Source organism: Vicugna pacos, chromosome 34 (assembly GCF_048564905.1).
Source record: "Vicugna pacos chromosome 34, VicPac4, whole genome shotgun sequence".
Classification (NCBI taxonomy): domain Eukaryota; kingdom Metazoa; phylum Chordata; class Mammalia; order Artiodactyla; family Camelidae; genus Vicugna; species Vicugna pacos.
The window spans coordinates 18,201,086-18,226,385 of NC_133020.1; the positions used below are offsets into that span (position 1 = coordinate 18,201,086).

The 25,300-nt window shown below is 55.1% G+C and overlaps 1 protein-coding gene across 3 annotated transcripts in view; it reads left to right on the plus strand.

Moving 5' to 3' along the window:
* VWF (von Willebrand factor) overlaps positions 1–25,300 on the plus strand; it is a 116,020-nt gene that overhangs the window by 67,046 nt on the left and 23,674 nt on the right. For all 3 annotated transcript variants that reach the window (XM_072954676.1, XM_072954675.1, XM_072954677.1), the window contains 18 exons: positions 591–725; positions 1,946–2,092; positions 4,418–4,558; positions 4,683–4,796; positions 6,270–6,426; positions 6,970–7,128; positions 7,681–7,816; positions 9,706–11,084; positions 12,483–12,599; positions 12,681–12,821; positions 13,119–13,262; positions 15,566–15,730; positions 16,954–16,997; positions 17,279–17,456; positions 18,447–18,667; positions 19,862–20,054; positions 20,218–20,559; positions 22,274–22,473. In XM_072954676.1, coding sequence (XP_072810777.1) covers positions 591–725; positions 1,946–2,092; positions 4,418–4,558; positions 4,683–4,796; positions 6,270–6,426; positions 6,970–7,128; positions 7,681–7,816; positions 9,706–11,084; positions 12,483–12,599; positions 12,681–12,821; positions 13,119–13,262; positions 15,566–15,730; positions 16,954–16,997; positions 17,279–17,456; positions 18,447–18,667; positions 19,862–20,054; positions 20,218–20,559; positions 22,274–22,473 — 4,113 coding nt within the window. The remainder of the gene's footprint in view (positions 1–590; positions 726–1,945; positions 2,093–4,417; positions 4,559–4,682; positions 4,797–6,269; positions 6,427–6,969; positions 7,129–7,680; positions 7,817–9,705; positions 11,085–12,482; positions 12,600–12,680; positions 12,822–13,118; positions 13,263–15,565; positions 15,731–16,953; positions 16,998–17,278; positions 17,457–18,446; positions 18,668–19,861; positions 20,055–20,217; positions 20,560–22,273; positions 22,474–25,300) is intronic.

Here is a 25,300-nt window from a genome sequence, read left to right on the forward strand (position 1 = left end):
CGGACCCTCCTCCCTCCCCTCCGTCTGTCTGCCCGGTGCCCCCACTTCTCTACCTAAGGAGCGTGTGTGTGTGTGTGTGTGTGTGAACGTGTGTCTGTGTCTGCATATGTCTGCACATGTGTATGTTGGTGTTTCTGTGTCTCTGTGTGTGTGTGTGTGTGTGTGTGTGTGTGTGTGTGAGGGATCACAGAGGTGAGTGACTGACTCAATGTCATCTAATAAGTGGCAGAAACCAGGCTCACACCTAGCTTTTCTAAGGTGAGTCGTTCTTTCCCATCACTGTGGTGGCAGCCAGCACTGTCGGCCCTCCGGTAATAGCCAGAAGTACTGCTCCTGGGGGTATTTGCCAGAAGCGTGTCCCCTTTGGTTCCTTTGTATGCAGTGCATCACTGAAGACAGCGCCCCTCGCCCTCTGTTCCCAACTGGAGGTGGTAGGCCAGCTGGGGTTGCCGGGTCCAGCGACCTTTGGTAACAGTTCTGGCCCGCAGCCCAGAGGGATTCCACCAGAACGTAGCGCCACCAGGTGCCATGCTGATCTGGGGAGGGGTCGCAGGACTCCTGTTTCTCTCCTGATGCTCCTTCTCCCCCAGGATCACTGTGGCGGTAACCCTGGGACCTTCCGGATCCTGGTGGGGAATGAGGGCTGCGGCTACCCCTCCCTGAAGTGCAGGAAGCGGGTCACCATCCTGGTGGAAGGAGGGGAGATCGAGCTGTTTGATGGGGAGGTGAGTGCTGTCCACATCCTCCACCCCCGACCCCTCTGTCCGCTGACGAAGAGCAGGTGCCAGGCGTGCGTGCGGGACGCGGGCGGATGGGACTTTGTGCAGCCGTTGAGGAGCGTGAGGCGGAGCTGTACCATCAGCCTCATGAGGGTGACACGATCCATTTAGTAAAAGGAAGTGCAGGGCCATGTGTGGAGAAGAGTGTGTAAATATATCTGCTCCAGCGTGGGGAGAGCCAGGGTGGACCGCCGGGGCGGCGTGGAGAGCGGAGGGTGGGAGGACTTCCATATGTAAATATATGTACACATGCACATAATGTGTGTTATATACCCACACGTGTACACATTGCACACATGTATAAATATATGTACACACACATATAGATATGTAAGATACACATATACTGTATATACAAATATGTATACACATACATACAACATAGAAACATATTATAGCCCCACATATATATACATTACCTACACAAGTGTATACACACATACATGTGCATGTAGTATACGTATAAATATACACACATATACACATATCTACATATATACATTATATACACAGATGTGTGCACACATACACACATATACATTTATTACACATATAAATATAGATACACACATATATACTGACATATGTATGCATTATATATGCAAATGTATATACACACATATATATGTATAAATATATACACCCATTATATACATAGAGTATATACATATATAATGTATATACAATTATACACACATATAAGCATAGAGCCCCACATTTACATACATTATATACACGAGTGTATACACACATATATTATATATACAAGTATACACACATGTACACATACATATAACATATACCTGTATTATATATATGAATGTATACACATACAGATACATACACATATACACATGCACACATACATGTTATACACACAAATATACACACATAAACATGTACATACTATATACACATGTATACATAATATATACATGTTACATACCCACATTTGTATATATTATGTACACAAATGTACACACAATACACTCTTGTATACACGTACTAGACATAAATATATGCACATACGCACATGTTATATACTCTCGTATGTATTATATATACAGATGTATGCACATACAAACATACATATATTACACACACACACATATTGTATATACACACATAAATACATGTATATTACATACCCCCATTTATACCTGCAGGTGAGTGTGAAGAGGCCCATGAAAGATGAGACGCACTTCGAAGTGGTGGAGTCCGGCCGGTACATCACGGTCCTGCTGGGCAAGGCCATCTCCGTGGTCTGGGACCGCCACCTGAGTGTCTCCGTGTTCCTGAAGCAGACTTACCAGGTAGGTGGCCTTTCTCCTCCTCCTCTTCCTTGTCTGGGGGGAAGGTAGGTGGAAGCCTAATGCAGTCCCCTTCCCCAGGCAAATAAGATCGTGGCCTCGTGGATCCAAATTCGCTCCGGCTGTTTCCTGAGACTAGCTGCCCGTGGGAAGGATGGAGGGTCTCTGGACCCTGCAGACCGTTCCTTGACTGGCCTTGCTAGGCATGTAGTTTATATGCACAAAAGAAGGAAGGAAGGAAAAGACCTGGGCAGTAGCTTTTCTTAAAGTCTCTTACCCTGAAGGGGCAAACAGCCACGCACGAAGTGACTGTAACACGGCACAGCACCCAGGTGCTGCCTTCTCGCGGAGCCACGGGCCAGCACTGCTGAGGGGAAGGCTTGCAGTATTTGTCCACTTTCCGGCGGTTGGCTGGGACTGCGTTTTCTCTAACCAGCATGTATGTGGCAAGAGCTCTGTCTGTGCTGGTGGCAGGAACGCCCTCCCCAGCATCTCCCATAGCATCCTTCATCCTCAGCCGGCACTCCTGGTGGGAGCCCGTTCCATTTCTGGAAAGCAGTAACACGTCACTCACTTGTTCAGCAAACCCTTGCTGAGCGCCTGTCACGTGTCAAGCACTGTTCTAGGCACTGTGGGCACAGCGGGAAATGGCTACGTATAGGTAGGTAGATAGATAGATAGATAGATAGATAGATAGATAGATAGATGGATGGATAGGTAGACAGACAGAGGTATTAGATTTGTATGTGTATCTCTTACCCTTGTATTACTTTCCTGTGGTTGCTATAACCGATTACTGCCAACTCAGTGGCTTAAAAAAGCAACACAAATGATTCTCTTCTGGTTCTGCAGGTCAGAAGTACAAATTGGTTGGCAGGGCTGCATTCCTTCTGGAGGCCTTAGGGGAGAATCTGTGTCTGTGCCTCTTCTGGTTTCTGGGGGCTGCCTGCATCCCTTGGCTGCGGTCCCATCCTCCATCTTCAAAACCAACAGCACAGCGCCCCCCCTCGCCCCCACTTCCCTCCGTCACATCGTCTTTCTCACTCTGACCCCTCTTGTGCCCCTTATAAGACCCCGTGATGACACCAGGCCCACGCAGATGACCCAGGACCATCTCCCCCACCTCAAGACCTTTAACCTAATCACAGCTGCAAAGGTGTAAACGCGTCACATCTTGTCATGTGTGTTAACATATTCCTGGGTCTGGGGCTTAGGACGTGGACATCTTCTCGGGGGGCCGTGGTTCTGTCTACCACACCCCAGTGGAGCTCATATTCTACTGGGGATGTTACTCATTGTAGATGACTTGGTCTGATGAAACTGTCTGAAAAGATGATGTGTGCGTAGGGTCTTTGTGGAAGGGAGGGAGGGAGCCATGTGACTATCTGGACGTGAGAATTTAGGCAGGCGGGTCAGCACGTGCCAAGGCCCTGAGGTGGACAGCGTTTGGAGTGTTTGAACAAGGAGGCCGGAGTGGCTGGAGAGGAGGGACTTGGGGTGACCGGTGGTTTACAAGGGCAGGGAGGAGGCAGGGGCCATACCATGTGGGCTGTGAGGCCGCGTAAAGGTCTTTGTCCTTCTGTCCACCCACAAGAACATTCTTCTTACTTAACTCCCAGCAGAACAGAACAAGTCGCATCTCTTTGTCCCAAGATAGGGACCCAGCTGTGTTCTAAGAGCCTGGCTCCTTTTCTTTTCCAGGACAAATAGCTCCAGTTCTGTCCACAGTTCTTGTGGGATGGCCCCATCTATTCATTTATTAGCTGTTCAGAACTTGTATACTGCACCTCGTGAGGGATGGACACAGAAATAAGATGCTGTGCCACCTCTGGTGGTATTTAGTTCACAGCAGAATCCTGGCCAGCCTGCTCTGAACAGGCTACAGGCCCCCAGGTAAGGGACTCGCCGGTCCACAGTCAAGTAGGACGAGAACATTCCCTCCTTGGACCTCTTACACTCACCGATTTAACGCGGAACCAGCTCCTCTTCTGCTCAGGCCTTTCGTGGGGCAGGTGATGGTTCATCCTGCAGACGCCAGGCCCAGGCTGCCTCACTGGCCATCTCAGGGGCATGGGCGGGCTGCCTCCCTTTGTCCATGACCTCGGTTTCCCTCACCTTAACATGGGGTCAGTGCGGAAGCCGGGAAAGGCCTTGGCCAGGAGGCTTTGCTGGTTACTCTGGTCTCCCTCAGGGTCTCCCTCCCTGACCTCGTCCCATCCTCCTCTTCCTCAGGCGAGCCTGCCTCCTTTGCCACCTGGTCCCTCCTTTTCCTGACTCGGAGGGTTTGCTCGGAGGTCTGTGACGCTTATGCTCCCACCTTGTCCTCAGGAGCAGGTGTGTGGCCTGTGTGGGACTTTCGACGGCGTCCAGAACAATGACCTCACCAGCAGCAGCCTCCAGGTGGAGGAGGACCCCGTGGACTTCGGGAACTCCTGGAAAGTGAGCGCACAGTGCGCTGACGCCAGGAAGGTGCGCTGGGCCCCCTGTGTGTGGCCCGTGGGCGGTGGGCGGCGGGGCTCTGGGAGAGGGCCTCCTGGGTCCTTACAGGCTGACTGTGTTGAGTCCGCCTGGGTGTCCCTGCCCGGCTCCCCAGGTGCCGCTGGACGCGTCCCCTGCCACCTGCCGCAGCAGCGTCCTAAAGCAGACGATGGTGGACTCCTCCTGCAGGATCCTCACCAGTGACATTTTCCGGGACTGCAACATGCTGGTGAGGGCGGCGGGCGCCTGGGGGCGGGGAGCGCCAGGGGCTGGCGCAGGGGCTTGGGTCCCGGGAGTGGGTGCGTCTAAGTGCGGACGTGACTGGGAGCCTCAGAAATGACCTGCGTCTGCTCACCTCTCTTGGCTGCAGGCTGGGCAGCACAAAGAGTAAGCGATGGTTTATGAGGGGAGAAAATCATTTTTCTTCTGCGCAGCGTGCGGGTCTCTGGGGATCTGCCCCTGCTGCTCTTTCAGGCTCAGTCTTAGAGCTTCTCCCCCGCAGCTTATCTCGTCTCCAACACGAGGGTGGCGTTTCTGGTCGTTTGTTTGTTTGTTTCTCCTGCTTCTGCCGTGTCGCTGGCCGCAGGCACCCCGTCCCTGCCCGGGGTTCCTGGGTCTCGTCTCATGGAAGCTGTTTCCTGGCCTTGAAGCCTGTGTTGTGGTTGTGAGCCCTCATTTTGTGGCTCCTTTTTGTGTCTTGCTCTCACTGGTGAGGAGGAATACCCCACAGTTTCTCTCTGCCTCTATATGACTGTATAGACGCACACGTGTGTGTAAGGGGTACTTGTGTATATATGAACATATACACACACACGCACACACACTGCCGTGTACACACGTGGCCCCTGTCCCATGGGAGTGACGGCACGAGCACCTGCATCTCAGCGCTCCTCCTGTCCACCCAGTGACTCTTAGTCCCTGAGACTCCAGCGGGTTCTTAGATTCCCTGGTCTGGTGGAGACCCTGGGCACTGGAGCTGGAAGAGACGGTGAGGGGTCAGGGAAATCAGGACTTTTGCACACAGTGACCCACTTAATGTCTGAATTCACTCCATCACAACTGCCCTGAACAAGCCGGGGTGTGTGGGGCATGTCTGGGGCAGGTGAAAGCTGGAGGTGGTGACTGTGATGGAACGTGGGCGGCGGGTGGGCTACCCCTCGGGTAGGCTTGGGGTCAGAGTCCAGGATCGCCCGGCCCGCCCCGCTGTCCGGCCCACTAGCCTGCAGCACCTCGGCGAGGCAAGGCGAATGGGTCCTGATGTGTTTCCTCAGTCTCTTCGCTGCGTGGAGGCCAGAAAGAGTGTGACCAGTGTGTGTGTGCTGTGTTTATGTAAAACACCCAGGTACCCAGGAGGGTGGGAGTGGGTTATGGGGGTGGATGGATAGCTGAGCAGGTAAGTGGACAGACGGACGGAAAGGAATGTCCTTTTGGGAAATCTGTAGGCAGCTCTGTTCTATGAGAGGTGGGCAGGGCTGCTTTATTCCCTCTTTCTTGCTGGAATCCGGATGAGAACATAGGAATTCTGCCTCTGCACTCCATTCCTCCTTCCCTCCTTGGGAACGTTGCCTCTCATTTTTCCTTCTACCCCGGGGCCCCCTCCCTACTCTGGCCACCAGAACGTTCCTGCCCAGACCAAGAGCCAGAGCGCCCGAGTCCACCCCAGCTCCCATCCCAGACCCAGGCCCCCTGTGTCTCCCTGCAGGTGGACCCGGAGCCATACCTGGACACCTGCATCTACGACACCTGCTCCTGTGAGTCCATTGGGGACTGCGCCTGCTTCTGTGACACTGTTGCTGCCTACGCCCACGTGTGTGCCCAGCACGGCAGCGTGGTGGCCTGGAGGACGGCCACGTTGTGCCGTGAGTCCCGATGTCCCTCGCGATCCCAGGCACCCTCCCCTCGCCCCTCACGCATCTGGACCTCGAGGCCTTGCGGGGTGCGGGAGGACAGAGACCCATGTTGGGGTGCAGGCCGGGGCCTAAGGGGATTAAGACGTGGGTGTGCGTGTGGAGAGACAGGACTGAAGATGTGAGTGGGTAGTGACCCTTCTGGAGGAATCGGGAAGAGGGAGCGTGGGAGCAGGGAGGAGGAGGAGAAGGGAGTCAGTGAGTCGGCAGGCAGACGCCGCCATGCAGGCCGGTGGGCGCGAGCGCTCCGGGAGCCTCTTCCTTGCGTGTTCGCGCCGGTCGGCTTTGTAAGGAAAACAGATTGAGGCTCCTGGTTCGGGTGCTCTCAAGACCCCGACGCCTCTGGCAGGCGTGACTCCGGAGGTCCCGGGCTCCGTCACCGCCCCCGGGGTCCTCGCAGCCGCCGGCCCCACACTGACTGTCGAGGCCTTGGGCGCGCCCGGCGCAGGGTCCCCGGGGCTCCGGTAACGGCCCTGCCCGCTTGTGTCCGCTCAGCCCAGAGCTGTGAGGAGAGGAACCTGCGGGAGGGCGGCTATGAGTGCGAATGGCGCTACAACAGCTGCGCGCCCGCCTGCCCCGTCACGTGCCAGCACCCCGAGCCGCTGGCCTGCCCCGCGCGGTGCGTGGAGGGCTGCCACGCACACTGCCCGCCAGGTGAGGCCCCGGGCCGCGGGGGACGGCGGGGGGGCGGGGGCGGGGGCCCGGACTGCGACTCCGTCCTGGGCCTCCCCAGCCTCGCCCAGACCACGCTCCCCTCTGGGAGCCCGGTGATGGGCTCCCCTAGAGCAGCGCTGCCCCCTGCGCTTTCTGCGGTGACGGGCGGGCTCTAGTCCAGGGTGGCTCGGGGGAGGGGCGCTCTCAGTTTTATTCAGTGCTACTTAGTTTCCGCTTAAACGTAACCCAGCGCCTGTGCTTAGTGGCTGCAGGACTGGTAGCAGGGGTGAGGGTTAGCCAGTGTGTTCTTCCGTGGGGCAAAGAGAGCTTCGGAGACTTGCTGGGGTCTCGGGGCGGCGGGGTGGGGGGAGGAGCGCCCCCGCCCGGTTTTGCAGAAGGGTCAGTCAAGGCCGGAAGAAGGACGGAGGTCCCTAAGCTGTGAGGCGACCCCTGGGGGCGGCTGGCGGAGCTGGGACAGGCCCTTTAGTTCCAGGGGGTCTCTCAGTGCGGAAGGCGGGAGCTTTGGCCCCTGACGAGAGGTTTGTCGTGCAGGGAAAATCTTGGATGAGCTTTTGCAGACCTGCGTGGACCCCAAAGACTGCCCGGTGTGTGAGGTGGCCGGCCGGCGCTTAGCCCCGGGAAAGAAGATCACCCTGAACCCCGGGGACCCTGACCACTGCCAGACTTGGTAAAACCCTCCCCCCGCCGGGTGGTCTGAAGCGATGCCTTGCTGTCCAGCCCGCAGGCGGCTCAGAAGCGCCGCTCTGGGGAGGACGCCCTCGCTCTGTGCGCTGAGAGCAGGCGTTTAGCTTGCGTCCCCGTCTTTGAGGACAGACTAGATGCCTCTCCAGGAATTATCTCCCGGGAGGTTTAGGTTTTAGCCTCTTTTGCTGAGGGAAGCGTGTGGTCTCTTCTTGTCCCTGGAGGTCACCTCCAGTCCAGGGGCAGCCCTGGTCGGTGGAAGTCAGGTTTCTTTTTCACTAGAGGTGGGGGTGCAGGGAGGAAAGTGAGACGGAGCCCCGACCCCTCCGTGGGGTGCGGCCAGGGTCCCGGGACACAGCTCTTGTAACGGGAGGGAGCCCAGGTCGCGGCACCCCCAGCTCTCGGGGAGCTGAGGTGGTGTCCTCGGGGCGAGCCCTGAGCTTCTGGAAGTCCTGGTCTGAGTCACGCGGGCACTTGTTCTGGAATGTTGAAAGGGTCCTCACGGCTCCTTACGGGACCCTAGACTTGAGAACTTAAATGCCCCGGGGAAGGCAGGGGCCCTGGCCACAGCTGCCAGAGTAGACCCCACCGCCTCCAGCTGTACAGACAAGAGTGAGCGCTGCCCGGGGTGAATTTTCAAGCAAACACAGGAAACTAGAAAGCCTGCCACTCACGCTCTGTTAACCAAGGATTGACACCCTAAATCATGTGGACCACAAGGAGGCAGGAATTAACTGCCCGCCCGCCTCCCTGTGCCAACAGAGAGATGGTCGGGAATAAAGAACGGGGTGACTCCAACAGGCTGGGGGTTCTGAGCACGCAGAGCTCTCTCACTGCCTCCCTCCTCGGGCACATGGGGAGGGCGGCTACCGGGGTACATGCTGCAGCTGCCAATAGGCGTGGACAATGGTCCCAAAGCAGGCTGGGGACATCACTGGGAGGCATGCCACAGGGGACTCTCCCTAGGGCCCAGGGCACTGCTGTCCCCTCCGCCTAACTGGGCCCTGAGGGCAAGTTACCTCAAAGGCCAAGGGCACGTGGACAAGGTTCTAGGTGGCCTGGGTCTCCGCCCCAGCCCCCTTGACTTCTACTGTGGTCTGGTGGACACTGCCATTTTTCAGGACACTGGAGAAAGGGAGCAGTGACCAGGGGACTGCACATTTGGCCTGGTGGGGTGGGAATTTGTGTGGGGGGCTTGGGGCTGGATGCGGGGCGTGGCCGAGGGCCTGGCACGGGGTGAGTGCAGACCACGTGTCTGAAAAGAATGAGTCACTGTCCTTCTGCGTCTGACATCTTGGGGTCCCGCGAATACCACCCCAATACTTTGTTCTACCAGGTAAAGCTGCGAGTTTTGAATCTTTATTCATCACCCCAGAGTGACTGAATTCCAGTGTTCCTCTCTTCCTTACGGCCCCTTGGGTTAAAAGTCATGCAGCTTAGATCCTGCTGTAATAAATAGTGAGAAACATTTATCTTCGGCAGAACATTTACAAGGCCTGGTCAGCGTCGACATTTTAGAGCAGTATTTGTCTTTGGAGATATTTGGAAGAAGATTTGGATTAAAGTTAAATATTTACGTGGCTAGAGACGTAGGTTGACAATAAATCAACTTTGAATGGCTGTGTGGGTCGCCGAGAAGGAAGAAAGATTCCTGTTCAGGTCCTAGGGTGGGTGAAAGCTTTGGCTTTCAAGGGACTCAAGACTCTGGGGAAGTGTGCATGTGTCTAGGGGGCTCCCGGGGTACTGGGCACGCGTGTTAAAAAACGCTGTCCCTCTCGGGTGGGGACTGATCCGTCCCCGGGAGCGTGGGTTCACGGGGCTGAGACGTTCCCGGAGGTTCCTCCCAGACGGTTTTGGTTTCTCCCCCTCCTGCAGTCACTGTGATGGTGTCAACCTCACCTGTGAAGCCTGCGGGGAGCTGGGGGGCCTGGAGGCACCCCCCACCGAAGGCCCGGCCAGCACCACCAGCTCGTACGTGGAGGACACCCCGGAGCCGCCCTTGCACAGCTTCCTGTGCAGCAGACTCCTGGACCTGGTCTTCCTGCTGGACGGCTCCAACAAGCTGTCCGAGGCCGACTTCGGGGTGCTGAAGGACTTCGTGGTAGGCATGATGGAGCGCCTGCACATCTCCCAGAAGCGCATCCGCGTGGCCGTGGTAGAGTACCACGACGGCTCCCACGCCTACATCGCACTCCGGGACCGGAAGCGACCCTCGGAGCTGCGGCGCATCGCCAGCCAGGTGAGGTACGCAGGCAGCACGGTGGCCTCCACCAGTGAGGTCCTGAAGTACACGCTCTTCCAGATCTTCAGCAAGATCGACCGGCCCGAAGCCTCCCGCGTGGTCCTGCTGCTCGTGGCCAGCCAGGAGCCCGCCAAGCTGTCCCGGAACTTTGCCCGCTACGTCCAGGGCCTGAAGAAGAAGAAGGTCTCCGTGGTCGCGGTGGGCATCGGGCCCCACGCCAACCTGAAGCAGGTCCGCTTCATCGAGAAGCAGGCCCCCGAGAACAAGGCCTTCGAGCTCGGTGGGGTGGGCGAGCTGGAGCAGCGGAGGGACGAGATCATCGGCTACCTCTGCGACCTTGCCCCCGAAGTGCCCGCCCCGACGCCGCACCCCCACGTGGCACAGGTCACCGTGGGCCCTGAGCTCCTGGGGGTTTCGACGGCGGGACCCCGGAGGTGCTCCGTGGTCCTGGATGTGGTCTTCGTCCTGGAAGGGTCAGACAAGGTGGGCGAGGCCAACTTCAACAGGAGCACCGAGTTCGTGGCGGAGGTGGTTCGGCGGATGGACGTGGGCCGGGACAGCGTCCACATCGCCGTGCTGCAGTACTCACACGCGGTGGCCGAGGAGTACTCCTTCAGCAAGGCGCAGTCCACGGGGGACGTCCTGCAGCGAGTGCAGGGGATCCGCTACCAGGGCGGCAACGAGACCAACACTGGGCTGGCCCTGCAGTATCTGACCGAGCACAGCTTCTCGGCCAGGGAGGGGGACCGGGAGCAGGCGCCTAACCTGGTCTACATGGTCACAGGGAACCCTGCCTCGGACGAGATCAGGCGGATGCCAGGGGACATCCAGGTGGTGCCCATCGGAGTGGGCCCCAGCGTGGACAGGCAGGAACTGGAGAGGATCGGCTGGCCCAACGCCCCCATCTTCATCCAGGACTTTGAGATGCTCCCCCGAGAGGCTCCTGATCTGGTGCTACAGAGGTGCTGCTCCGAAGAGAGGCCGCACCTCACCACCCTCTCCCCTGCCCCAGGTACGCGGGCGCTTTGCCGGGGGTGAGGACCCGGGAGGGCTGGGGGCAACCTTGGTGGAGGTGCGATGAGTCTCAGGTTCTCATCCTGGCCTCCCTGCTCTGTGCTTGCTCAGACCCCTGCCTTCCGAGTGTGTGTGTGTCCTCACCTCCCAGGTAGGAAGGGGCAACTGTGACCCTTTTTTGCTGGAGGATTGTGTTTGCTTCTTGTCACGTGTGCTTGAAAATTCAACGGTAATGCAAACCTGTTGTTAAAATTTAAGCAATACGAAGGATATGGAGGAAAAAAAAAGATACAAGTCTGACTCTATCACATAGCCTCATCCCCACCAGTGCCACTCCCTGCTTGGAGGCGACCTGTTAAATTTGGTGACTGCCAGCTTTTTGACCTCGCTAGGTGGATAAGATTATTCTAAATAGCTGACAATCCTGGGGCAAAGCCAGGTCTGGGTTCTGGAACCCGGCTGCCATAGCTTGCATCCATCTCTGTTACCTCCTAGCTGAGTCATTTTTGGCAGTTATCTTGGTAATCATTTGAGGGTAATTGGGGGCAATTGCTTCTGTGAATATCAGTCTCCTCGTCTGTAAAAATGGCGATAATAATAGTACTTACTTGTAAAATGCTTGGAACAGTACCCCGTACATAGCAAGTGCTCTGAAGTGGCTGGCCACCACTGCTTTTGGTATGGCCCTCTAAACCGTTGCTAATGACTCCCCGATTCCTGGTTCTTGGACATCTTTATTTGGCGTGTTCGGGACCATCCCAGAATGACTAGCCTTCTTTTAATGTCCCTTGATCCTCATGCTTGTTATCTCTCTCTTTGCTTCTTTGTTTTTGCTTTAATCAGAGCCACAGATTCATCTGAGTTCTTGTGGTGTTTCTGCCACAGCCTCACCTTATCAGATCTCAGAGTGGCGTTTGGGCCAGAGGGTGTTTCCTCACCACGACCGTGACCCTGCGCCTAAGCACTGGGTGTGTGTAACTGGAGCACACCCTCCAGCTCCTCACCTGCCCCGTGAGACCCGAGAACTCACAAGCCCGCTTCCCAGGGCTGTGCTGCTCCGTGTCCCTGTTTTATGCCCCAGTACTTCACTCAAGCCTTGGAGGGTTTGCAGCCTCCTGACACCGAGGGAGAGAATGCCTCTTGCTTTCGTCTGTAGGCTTTTGAACTGCCTTTGGGTGGAGTTGGAGTCTCCCCAGTGCCTCCGAACGCGGCCCCCTTCCCTCTTGCCTGGCGCAGTCTGCAGTGATGCAGGACCAGGGTGGGGAGGACACATCTCCCTTCTGCGGTGCTGCCGGCTTGGCTGCGCCCTGCACACCCACTGAATGCATGTCTGCCGCAGGGGCCCCAGTGCCTGCCCCCAGTGGCCCTGGTTGCTCCCCTCCCGGTCTCTCTGCAGCCTGCAGCGAGCCCCTGGACGTGGTCCTCCTCCTTGACGGCTCCTCCAGCTCTCCAGCTTCCTACTTTGATGAAATGAAGACTTTCGCCAAGGATTTCATTTCAAAAGCCAATATAGGTGAGTGACGCGCCTGAAGGGGTCTTTCTGGGGCTCCCCGATCCGAAGCGTGACTTCCGTCCTTGTTCTCTGCCCCCGCAGGGCCTCAGCTCACCCAGGTGTCCGTGCTGCAGTACGGAAGCATCACCACCGCTGACGTGCCGTGGAACGTGGCCCAGGCGACAGCCCACTTGCTGAGCCTCGTGGACCTCATGCAGCGGGAGGGCGGCCCCAGCCAAATCGGTAACGCGGTCGTGGGCTGGGCGCGGGAGCCGCGTCTGGTCCGGTTCCTGGCATAAGTGACCAAGCGACCCCGACCAGCCACTTGGCTCCTTGCTCTTAGATTTCTTTCCCGTAAAGCGAGGACCTGGATGCCCACCAGGCCCCCTCCCTGTCTCCCTTGCGTGGGAGACTCTCTGAGTCTCTGGATCGCTCCATTTCCTTGACCTCAGGCTCCACCACGAGACAGGATGCCCAGCTGCTCCGAAAGCCCCTTCCCCGCGTCAGAGCTGACTTGTGCGGCCTGTTCTCCATTCTCAGGGGCTGCCTTGGCCTTTGCGGTGCGATATGTCACTTCCGAGGTCCATGGTGCCAGGCCCGGCGCCTCCAAGGCGGTGGTGATCCTGGTCACGGAGGCCTCCGTGGATTCGGTTGATGAAGCAGCCGCTGCCGCCAGATCCAACCGTGAGTGTCCGGGGAGCCGTCCTGAGACCCCCGGCCCCAGCCTGCTGGAGGACTGCACGTGGGCGGCCGTTACTTCCCGAGGCCCCACCTGATTTTAAGTGCTTCATTCCCACTCTGGCCTGGTTTCAAACACCTGGAAATTGCCCAATCTCTGTGTTATTTGGAAACCAAACAGTGGTACACGCGTGCTTATCCTTCACTTGTCTGCATGCTTTGGACTGTAACCTTTAATTTCTCCAAATTTTCCCTGTGCATCCAGGGGTGGGTCATACCTCCACTCCTGTCCTTTTGTAGTGGCGGCAGCCTTGGCGTCTCCCCACTGTCACGTGTCTGAGGCTAGAGTGATTCATTCTGTGGCTTCGAGAACCATCAGGGACCTTCTTGTGCTCAGAGCTCTGGTCTAGTACCAGCCGAAGGGCTTGGGGGCGCTGGATGGACAAGAGACCGAGGCTGCTGCTTTGAGGGAGGTGGAGGCGGGTGTGCCCCAGGCCTGGGGCCTCGTGAGCACCAACAGTGCGTGAGCCAGGCTGGTGGTGTTGCGCCGGGAGGGCTGGGTGAGTGGAAGGACGTCCTCTCACTCCACCGGGAGAACGGCTCATCCTTCAGGACCCTGCTCTGGAGTTGTCTTTCCTCTGACGTCCTCCGAGAGTTATTCACTCCCTTTTCTGCACCCTCTCTGAACCACTCCAAATGCACAAACCACTTTGCTTTTATTTGTTACCTGTCTGTTTTTTTTGCACAAACTGGAGCCAGGGCAAAACCTTGCTTATTTCTGTATTATATGTACCTGATGCACAAAATAGGTGGCCATTCAATGTTTGTTGATTGAATGAATGTGACATATTGGTGAAATCTATTGTTTGTGGGAAGAAGACCCTAGAAAGGGTGTGTATTGGGGTGATAGGACCAGCTCACAAGAGTGGAAAAGCTGCCAGCCAAAAGTCAGCCTCAGGAGACTGCAGATACCTGGAACTTTCTGGAGGAGTAATTGGGGGTCTTTTCAGCATGGAGACTTTTGTCTTTTAGTATCAAGAATCCAAAGAAAGACTTTCGTCAGGAAAGGGAGTAGCCATGGTCTGGAGGCAACAGACGTGATCTCGGGCGTGCCACTTACCCGTTTAAGACCTCGGTTTCTCGTCTGTGGATGCACATACCCCGGGCTCCGTCCCGTGGCTTTTTCTCTTCCCTCTGTACTCCGACCCCTGGTCTCATTCAGTGTCATGCTCTTGAGACACTTATGCAGCACCGACTTCAAATCTCCTGTCTCCAGCCTGGCTCTCTCACCTAAATACTCTACCAGGAACTCAGGAAACTGAATTCCTGACCTTCCCACCCAAGGTCTCTTCCCCCTGCGATCTCTCCCATCTTCGAAAATGGCGGTTCCACCCTTCCAGTTGCTCAGCCCCCAAACCTCAGCATCCTTGATTGCGCTTTTTCTCTCAGACCCCCATCCCATCCAGCCACACACTGTAGCTCCGTCTTCAGAATGCATGGAGAGCCCCCCCCACCTCCGTGCCACCCCCACCACTGTCCCCATCGTCTCTCACCCGGATGATCGTCACAGCTTTCTAACCTGGATCCCCCGCTTCCGCCCTTGTCCCCTGGCGTTCCATCATCAACACAGCAGCTTAGCGACCCTTTGAAAATTGAAGTCGGCCACTCATGTCACTGCTCTGGTCCAAAGGCTCGGCTGGCTTCCCACTCTGCTCAGAGAGCATGTTAAGTCCTGCCCGTGGCCTCTGAAGCTTTGTGCGATCTGTGCTGTGCTCCCACTGTTGGCTCTGCTCCAGCCACCCTGGGTTGTGCAGCCAGACTTCTGCCCCTGGGCCTTTGCATGCACTGTCTCTTGCTCAGAATGTCCTCTTGGCTCCTTCTGTCCTTCTTCTTTTCCCTGAACACACCTCCAGCGTCCTTGTATGAAACAATAACCCTCACCCCTACCCCTGGTCACTCCTATCCCCCTTAACCCATTTTGGTTTTTTCTAAGCACTTACCTGTATCTGAAATACTAGGTATTTACTTACTTGAGTATTTGTTGTCTGGCTGTCCCCAGTGTAAGCTCCATGAGGACAGGGATACAGGACCTGCTTGGCTCACTGTATCCCTACTGCCTAGCACAGTACCTGACACAGAGTAGGAGCTTGGTAATGTTTGCTGACTGACCAAACGATCTCCTCACAGGGTCGGTGTAAGTGACCAGTCTGGAAAACAGGAAGTTCTGTACACATGCTGGGCATAGCTCCAGGCCAGCTCATTCTGAAGCAGGTTGACACAGACCCCTTCTTGCTCCTTGCTAACTCTAGGAGTGGCAGTGTTCCCCATTGGAATTGGGGATCGGTATGACCCAGCCCAGCTGAGGACCTTGGCAGGCCCAGGGGCCAGCTCCAACGTGCTGAAGCTCCAGCGAATCGAAGACCTCCCCATCATGGTCACCCTGGGCGACTCCTTCCACCACAAGCTGTGCTCTGGTGAGTCTTACGTATCTGTTGTGTCCCTCTTAACACAAAAACAAAAACAAAACCCATCCTAGAGACCTGGGGTGCCCAGGCACAAGATTTGGCCTGGAGTGAAGATGCTTTCTTAGACCAGGACCTGTAAGTTTCTACTCGTGGGAGGTCGTGTGACAAACCTCCAGGAGGCTATCAGAAAGCTGTGTGTGTGGGCCTCCTTCCATCCCAGCTGTCCGCTCAGATGTGAGAGAAAGCCCACGCCTGCCTGTGCAGAGGCTGTCAGACCAAGAAGTGAGGACAGAAGCAGGGACCCCCAGCATCCTCAGATCAGGGCCCTCTTCCCCGTGCCGTCCTCACCCGCAGCATGGGCAGACAGGGCTTCAGGAAAGCAGCAAGATTCACAGTAGAGCACGGGGAGTTGTATTCAGCATCTTATCGTAGCCCAGAATGGAATATAATCTGAAAAACCATAACTGAGTCACTTTGCTGCACATCTGAGAACTAACACAATATTTAAATCAGCCATACTTCGTTTAAAAAAAAAGGAAATGAAGGGCGCGAGGGTAGAGCTCAGTGGTGGAGCGTGTGCTTAGCACGCACAAGGGTCAGCCCCCAGGACCTCCGCTAAAATAAATAAACGGAATTACCTCCCCCTCCAAAGAAAAAACTAAGCATAAACTAATTTTTGTAAATGAAAAAACAAGGGAAAAAAGAAATACAACAACATAGACTCTACCATCAAATTGCCATTGTTTAAGTTGATTTAAGATGAAAATCTTTTTTTTTTTTTAACCACACCTTTTTTTTTTAAACCTAGTTTTACATATTTTCCTAATGTAATTGGCTGTGGGTCAAAACCCAGTGCAGAGTTCTCGCCCTTGCCGAGGGCTGAGGGCTCGCCCGGGAGGAATCCGCAAGCTCCCTCTCAGGCCTTCAGCCTCTTGCCTCGTCCCCCTCCGCTCACTAGGCCCCGGTCTGCCCAGGAAAGGGGAAAGGAAGGCGGGGTTCGTGGTTACTGGCGTGCTGGCCGTGCTGTCACTAGCAACCACCCGGCATGCCCGGAGGCCCGCGCCACGTCCACCCCGCATCTCGTGCGCCTGCACCCCCGCTTCTAAACCCACGCACAGTCTTTTCAGAGTCAGTCCGACTTCGGGGCTGGCCAGGCGGCCTGCGCAGACACTGCGAGCAGCTCGGGATGTCTGGGCGGTGGGGAGCGGAGGCCTGACTTGGGTCTGTTTCAGAGTTCGTCAGAGTCTGCGTGGATGAGGACGGGGGTGAGAGGAGGGTAAGCTCCTTTCTGTTAACTTTGAAGGAAAGATCTGGAATGTGTGCTGGGGCCCTTGTTCCCGGGTTACCTTCTCCCACTGTGGTCTTGGTCCGTTGCTCCCTCTGACCATTATAGCTTGTTTTGGGGGGAAGTGGGTGGTGAATCTCATCTCCTGCATCCTGTCTTCTTGCCATTTAGGCCCACGTCCTAGTCTCCTTGTCTTCCGAGGGGTCAGTTGCCTGGTGGATGTCGAAGTGCCTCATTCTAGTCCCTGCCTGAATCTGCTTCTTTCTCTGCAGCCCGGGGACGTCTGGACCTTGCCGGATCAGTGCCACACAGTGACCTGCCTGCCAGATGGCCAGACCTTGCTGAAGAGCCATCGGGTCAACTGTGACCAGGGGCCGCGGCCTTCCTGCCCCAATAGCCAGTCCCCTATCCGGGTGGAGGAGACCTGTGGCTGCCGCTGGACCTGCCCCTGTGAGTCTTTCGTTTCCCCAGCCTGGACTGTGTTAAGGGAGTGGTGCTTTTAGCATGACTGTGCAGAAGGTGACCGCCCCAAAGCCCCCTTTCCCTCCCCACCACACTACCTGTGCTGCCTCGATCCCCGGTCACCTGTGCGGGTGGAGGCCACTGGGGCCTGGCTGAGGGCGAGGGACGTTAGTGTGGCCTCGCTGATCCACTGCCTCTGCCTCTCAGTTCTCGGGTTTCCATTCACCCACTGCTGTCGATGTGGTCATGGTTTGGCTGGAAAGCTCATCCCTAACTCCATATAAGTCCAAGAATAGCTTTCAAATCATGCCTTCCGGGGGGGGGGTTATGGAATCATCTGCTGTAGCTGCAAGACGATTAGTCTTCCCAAGTGGTGTTTTAATAGGAACCTTGAGGACCTGCTGACTGTGTGAGTGAATGAGTGGCAGACGAGTGGCGTGCTGAGACCCGACCATTTGTTTTGGCTTCAGGAATATTTCTCCTGCACCATCTCTTCAGGGATCAAGTCGACATGGCCACTTGTACCATTAGTCACTTGGCAGCTGAAAGGACTGTGTCTTTGGGGGAACTTTCTTTACAGTGAGATCATGACCTCGTGGTTTCAGCGAGTCGTAACACCCCCAGAACTTAGCTTTGTTTCTTGGGCCAAGGCATCCTTGCAGGGTAGATCATGAAATTTGCACGTTTAAATGTTTTGGAAGTATGGTTCTGTAATTTGCCACATTTTAATGTAATACTTGTCCTTTTAAACCTTCTCCAGGAAAATATTTAATGGCCAAGTGTCATTTCCCTAAGCCACTCCACCTCCCAGAACCTCAGTTTCCTAAATCTGTAAAAAGGAGGAAGAGACTGCATGGCTTCACAAGGGCCATTCAGCTCTCAGCGTTGGTTTCCCGTGCGTGACTTGGGGACACCTGGCTCTCTGCACGTAAGGGAGTTTGGACGGTATCATATCCATCGTGTGCTCTCCCCGCCCAGGTGTGTGCACTGGCAGCTCTACCCGGCACATTGTGACCTTTGACGGACAGAATTTCAAGCTGACTGGCAGCTGCTCGTATGTCCTGTTTCACAGCAAGGAGCAGGACCTGGAGGTGGTTCTCCATAGCGGTGCCTGCGGCACTGGGGCGAGGCAGGCCTGCGTGACAGCCATTGAGGTGAAGCACGACGGCCTCTCCGTCCAGCTCCGCAGCGACATGCAGGTGAGCAGTGCTTTCCGAGGGCCCCCTGGAGAGGCAGCAGCAGAACCTTGGGAGAGCCACGCCGACCTGGGGGCGGCTGGTTTTGGCTGATGCTTCTGTCAGGGACTCGGCCTTCTGCCTGATTAACAGAGCATGACCTCCACAGGGGAGGGCTTCCCTCCTTGCCCCTTGTGCTGGGACTTCGTGTTGTTCTGGGCCCAGGTGTGGAAGAAGGGATCAATTTCAGGTAGCATTAAATTGTGAATTTAGTGCCAATTTTCTGGCACTAGTAGAAAATTGGGGTTGACGGCAGTGCGTGTTACCCAGCAGACGTCATGAGCTCAGTGCCTAGGGCCTGCGAGCCTTCCGAGGGAAAGTATTCAGGGCTTGGATCAGGCCCGTGAAAATACCTTGGGTCCAAACAAAACGTGTGGCCCCCAAATTTGGAAGGAAGACTGCAAAACTGATAAAAGTCTATGTTTAATTAGATGTTTACAAGAGGTTACATTATGCCGACTTCTTCACACGTTCATTTAGAAATTGTAAATATTCCATCACGCAAAACCAGCTCATAGGTTAGATCTTCTCACCTTGCAAGAATTCTTGAACAGGCCCAGTAATTGCTGGAAAAAGAAAAATCACAGCTCATCATGTATTAAATGGGTTGCTCGTAGCCAAAAATTTAAAAATCAAAAGGCTAGAAAGCCTTCCAAAGGTTTTACAGCAAAAATTATATTCCTCGTGGGATGTGAGTTCACTTGAATATGTTTGATGTGATGTATATAGTGGTGTCTCCGAAGAGCTAGTGACCAAATAAGATAAAACGAGATTAAAAAGCAAAACTCTTAAAGCAGTCCTATTAGACATTCCTGGGGCCGGGGCCCTGATGAGCTGGCAGAATGGTGACATCCCCAGCCCGTCTGGAGGGGTCATCCTTCCCTGTTGAGTGTGTGCAGACGCAGGTTCCCCTGAAGCCCGGGGCTCTCGGGTTGCAGATGCACGGCTGTCTGTCCAGCACTGTAATAGCCTGCTCTCCTGCCAAGCTCTGCAAAGCCCTTTTATCGTAGAAGAGCTGCTGACAAGCATCCGGGTCTGTGGATAATGGCAGAGTCGAGTGTGTAGGGCCCGCTGGGAACTTCAGGAAGAGGCTAAGAGTGAAATCCTAGGAGTCCTCGTTGCCATGACTCTGGATGGGCTGTTTTCTTCTTTGGGCAGGTGGAGGTGAATGGGAGACTGGTCTCTGTCCCTTACACGGGTGGGAACCTGGAGGTCAGTATCTATGGTACCATCATGTATGAGGTCAGATTCAACCATCTCGGCCACATCTTCACCTTCACGCCCCAAAACAACGAGTTCCAGCTGCAGCTGAGCCCAAAGACCTTTGCCTCGAAGGTGTACGGTCTCTGTGGTAAGGACATCTTCTCAACTCTCCTCTTTAACATAAACCCTCCTTGCTCTGTTTCTCGTCCAGTAGTGAGGTTCAGAGGTCGGCAGGGATGGAGAATGGCCGGGTCTTAGCATCAAGGGGTTGGTACCCTGGCCTCCCAACTGTGTCTTTCCTGTTTTTCTAGGGATCTGTGATGAGAACGGGGCCAATGACTTCATGCTGAAGGATGGCACGGTCACCACAGACTGGAGGACGCTGGTCCAGGAGTGGACGGTACAGCAGCCGGGGCAGACGTGCCAGTCGGTTCCCGAGGAGCAATGTCCTGTACCTGGGGCCTCTCCCTGCCACGTCATCCTCTCAGCACTGTTTGCCGAGTGCCACAAGGTCGTGGCTCCGGACACATTTCATGCCATCTGCCAGCAAGAGAGTTGCCACCAGGAGAAAGTGTGCGAGGCAGTTGCCTCTTACGCCCACCTCTGCCGGACCAAGGGGGTGTGTGTTGACTGGAGGACCCCTGAGTTCTGCGGTGAGTCTCCATGGGTGCCCCCGAGTGCTGTGCAGACCAGCTGACAGCCGGCCTGCTCACCTTCTCTGGGCCTCACATTCTTTATTTGTGTAATGAAAATCAACATGGCTGCATTTCCTAAGATTCCATAGGATCAGATAAGATGGCAGGTGCATAAGCATTTGGATGTAGAATTCCTACGTAAATGAAAGCGTGGTCCTTTCTGTAAGTATTTCTGTAGTTCACACAAATGTGATTTTAGTGTGTCAGACACATCCCGCCACCAGCAGGGTGCAGAATGACCAGTCGCGTTGGAGCTGGAATCGCAGCTAGCTTCAGCAAGGGCTCGCAGAGCAGGTCAGGCCGGGGCGGGCTTTTGGAATGTGAGGGGAATTCGCCATCCGAACACCACGGTGCCGCTTAGTTCCAAGCAGCCCAGGATTGCTGTGCGGACACCTCCCCCAGCTCAGCTTCCTCGCTTGGACTTCACATTTACGATTTACTGTGTGGGGGATCCCCAAACTGAGTCAGATGTGGCTCCTGCCCTCAGGGGGCGCTGAAGGCACCCTTGGTTTCTAATGTGATCCCTGATTTTTTTTCCTGAGGGAAATTAGTCCGTACAAGCATCTCGGAGTCTCACGGCTTACTGGTCTAGTGCCGTCACAGGTTCCACCTGGGGTTGGAGGGCTGGGCGCCCTGTCCCAGCTCAGCTGGGCCTCAGCTATTCTTCTCAGCTTTCTGGGCCTCAGTCTCTGCATCTCAGAGTGAGCTAGTCGGCCTAGATGACTCCCAGGCGTCTTCAAGCGCTGGCTTTCTGAGTCCGTATGGAAGATGCTGCCTCCTTCCGGTCTGCCTGCAGGGGGAAATGTTAGCTTCTGAGTTACTGGCTGCACCTTCTCTGCCTATTAATGTCTTTATCTACCTCCTGGCAATGTGTTGTGCATTTATAGGAAAATCGTCAGTGCTCTAAATCCTTGGAAACCTTTCTACCATCTGCCTTGGCACCGTGAAAATGGGAGGGTGGGGCTGAGCAGGACCCGGCTGGGGGAAGCGGGCCCTTGGTACCTTTTCTCCCAGGCAGCCCTTCAGAGCTGTGGATCCCTGTCTGAGTTCAAGAGGATTTTTAAAGCATTAAACATACCTGCATTCAAAGAAAAGAACCATGAAACTTCCTAAGGGCACACAGGTTCACATCGTCAGCTGGGACTAAACTTGGCTGCACGTAGGAGAGAAGTGAAGTTCTCTGTCCCACAGCTGGTCAGAGGGAGCTGGCTCCAGCTGTTTCTGGGTCTCAAAGTGGAGTCTGGTTTTTCGCTCCACCCTCACCTGGGTGTGCCCTTTCCTCATGGTTTAGGAGGGAGCTCTCCCCATCACATCCAGGTTCCAAGCGGCGGATGAGAGGAAGGAGGGAATAGGGACGAAGGCACAGCATCTTTCAGGAAACCATCCCCAGAAGCTACCCTGAGAGTCTGCACTTGTTCACTGGTCAGAGCTTAGTCACAGGACTACACTTAGCTACAAGGGAGGCTGGGAAATGTCACCTGTGTTATGGGCGGTCACGTGCCAGCAGCTTAAAGGCCTATTTTTATGGACGTCGGGGAGAGTGAAAATTGGTGGACACCAGCCGCTTCTGCTGCAGCGGGTTTGTCAGAAGGTCCCCCACCTTGAGTTAGCTGTGCCTGCTTCTGTCTGGTGGGTGCGAAGCCTCGAGACTGACCCCTTTCCGCCCCTGCAGCTGTGTCCTGCCCGCCGTCCCTGGTGTACAACCACTGTGAGTCCCGCTGCCCCCAGCACTGTGAGGGCAATTCCAGCTCCTGCGGGGACCACCCCTCGGAAGGCTGCTTCTGCCCCCCGCACCAGGTGATGCTGAAAGGTGGCTGTGTCCCCGAGGAGGCCTGCACCCAGTGTGTCGGTGACGATGGAACCCGGCACCAGGTAGGAGCCCTGCGCGCTCGCCTCCCGCGGGGCTGCTTCCCTCTGGGTTCAGTAGGGGCCGTGCTCACCGGTGACTGGCTCCTCCCAACCCTGGCAGCAGGGCTCTCCGAGGGACAGGGTGTGTGGCATAATGGCTTTGGAGTCGGACACATCTTGGTTCAGATCCCAGGTCTGTCACGTGTTAGCTGTGTGATCAGACACCGGAGTGTAAGAACGCATCACCGCTACTATTGATTTTGTCATTACAGTCCCGTAAGTCAAATGCTAGGAACCCAGGAGGGGGTGGGAAAAGAGTATTTTGCACGGTGGTGTCTACCATCATTGAGACATGGGGTGCGCCTTGCATTGTACCAAGCACGACATGTTCATTATTTCAACGTTTTTCTAAGGTGTTTTTGCAGGCAGGGTATTAATGGTTACCTGTGGGTGAGAAGGTTTAAAGAACACCAGCTAATAAGCAAGTGAGACTAGTTTCTTTATTAGAGCTTTTAATGAGCTCAGGTACATTGCAGGAGTTGAAGAGCATCTCCAGCTTCTCAGACTAAGAGACCATGGAATTGTGTGTGTGGTGGAGTGAGTGTGAGCGTCAGTGTGTGTGTGTGCACACGCGCATGCACGCACACAGCATCTCCTCGGACTAGGGTTCCACAGGACACACTAGTGTATGTTACATCATCTCGTAAGTACAGAACATCTCCGAGGAGTCGAAGGCTTGGAGAGCTTGGTACTTTGCCCACGGACTCAGTTTGTAAGTGACGGAGTTGGAGGTTGGAGTCAGTACTTGAAGCTCCGTCTGACTCCAAAGGGCTTGCTCTTTCTGATGTATGAAATTTCCCTTTTGCTAGGTCTCCTTTGGGCTGATTTGCTTGGAAGTCATCCATCCTTTCAGCCTTTTAGGAGTCATTATTTTGAAAGGCTGTTTACCAAACTCCTTCATCTTGGCCTCAGATGGCAGTCCTGTCTCCAGAGTTGCCGGCATTACACTGTCGGATTAGGGCAGCGTGTGTCTGTGGACGTGTGAATGTGGGGAGTGGTCCTGTCCTTCGTCCTGGAGGTGATACCGCAGAGCATGGTAGAGGGGAGCACATTTGGCTTCTAGCAAAGGAGGATGTGGTCCACGATCGTGGTCTGCACCCAAGATCTACCATCTCCACCATCACCCAGGAAGCACCTTAATCCCTAAGTTGACCAGGTGGGGTGACGTAGCACTATGTTTTATCACTACAAGAACTCATGGTGAAGCTAGCTAACCAACCCGGGGAATGATGAAAACAGTAATTCTAGTAATAAACTATTCTGTTCCTGAAATAAGCCAGGGAACATCCATTTCATATGATTGTCCCCAAAGCTCCGTAGGGTAATTATCACACGTTCCATTGAATGGATGAGGAAACAGGCTCAGATGGCATGAGGTGATAACACTGGGATTCCGATTCACCACTGCAGGGCGCCCCACAGTGTCCTAGCCCCGCCACTGGTCTCTCGGGGACTGTGAGCTGAGCTCTGAGCTGCCCGGGCATCCGTGTAAGCAGGACGTCCGTTAGGCTGTTACTTGGATGGTGCCGTCGACTCGGTTTTGCTGTGGGCTTTGTCCTGGTGGATCCTGTTTGTTCTCACAGGGTAACTAGGAGGGAAGCGCAGTCACCTCTACTGCCGGACTTCAACTGGACCATAATGTTCCCCAAACGAGTGGACAAAACCTGACCTGCAGAGCTCGTGGCTCCCGCTGGGCTCAGGTGACGTGCACCGCTGTCACGTGGTGTGACACCCAGCGGTAGCTTCGGGCTGGTGTTTGCTGTTGGTGGCAGGGTGTCCTCAGAGGGAGGCAGAAGTGGTCTCCACTCCTCTTCCTTGGCATCTGTGATGAGAAGGAGGCTCAAGTTTGCATTTCTGGCTCCATGAGTGTCAGATGTCTGCAGGGTCCTGAAAGCAGGAAGCTTGTGAATTTGATCTTAGTGTCTCTACCCCTCTTTCCCCACCCCTCCCCTCTGACCCTCTTCCTCTTTCGCTGCTCCTCTCTCGTCCAACACGTTGGAACATGCCTCGGAGTCTTGTGAAGAGTGCATCCAAGTAGTGCAGAACTTTGGACACAGAAGAGTCTCATAAATGTATTTTAAAATCAAGTGACATAAAACTAGTTAATAAAAAACTATGCAGGGAACACAGCCGGTTTTCGTTGTTTCACAAAATACAATTTAAATGGACGAAAACAGATATCCAGCCATCTGTGATTTCAGCTTTTACTTCCAAAGCAGAGAAAGAATCAAACCCTCATATGAAGAACATTTCCATTAAATGAATTTTCTTTAAACTGAAGAAGTACAGCCTAGAAAACGTTTCCTCGGGGAAATAACCCAGGGTATAAATCTCCTGCGGGAACTTCGGAAGGCAAAATATTTACCAGTTTCCATAGCTCTTGTTTATTTTACAAAATGCACTCTGAAGATGTGAATCTTTGTAGCGGCTCAGAAGGGATCCAGGGGCGCCATCAGTGGTGGGGGTGGGGCTGGGGTGGGGTGCCACCCAGTGCGGGGCAGTCACTGCTCCTGCTCCGCTCCACGCCTCCCTCACCCGGACGTGCGCCCGAGCCTCCGTTTCCTCTCTGGGGCCTGGTGTCCCGCGGGCTCGGCGCTGACGTTAGATCCGCGTGTCCCCGCAAGCGCGGGCCGTGGAGGGCGGTGCGCGATGGCTTGCCAAGTCCCTTCTGCGACCTCAGGCTCTGGAGGCTTCACGTGTCCCTTGCCGCGTTCTCTGCAGGTGTTCTTATGTCATTGTTGGTCAGCCTTTAACTCCGGCCAACTCTCTCACCCGTTCTCCTGCCCAGGTA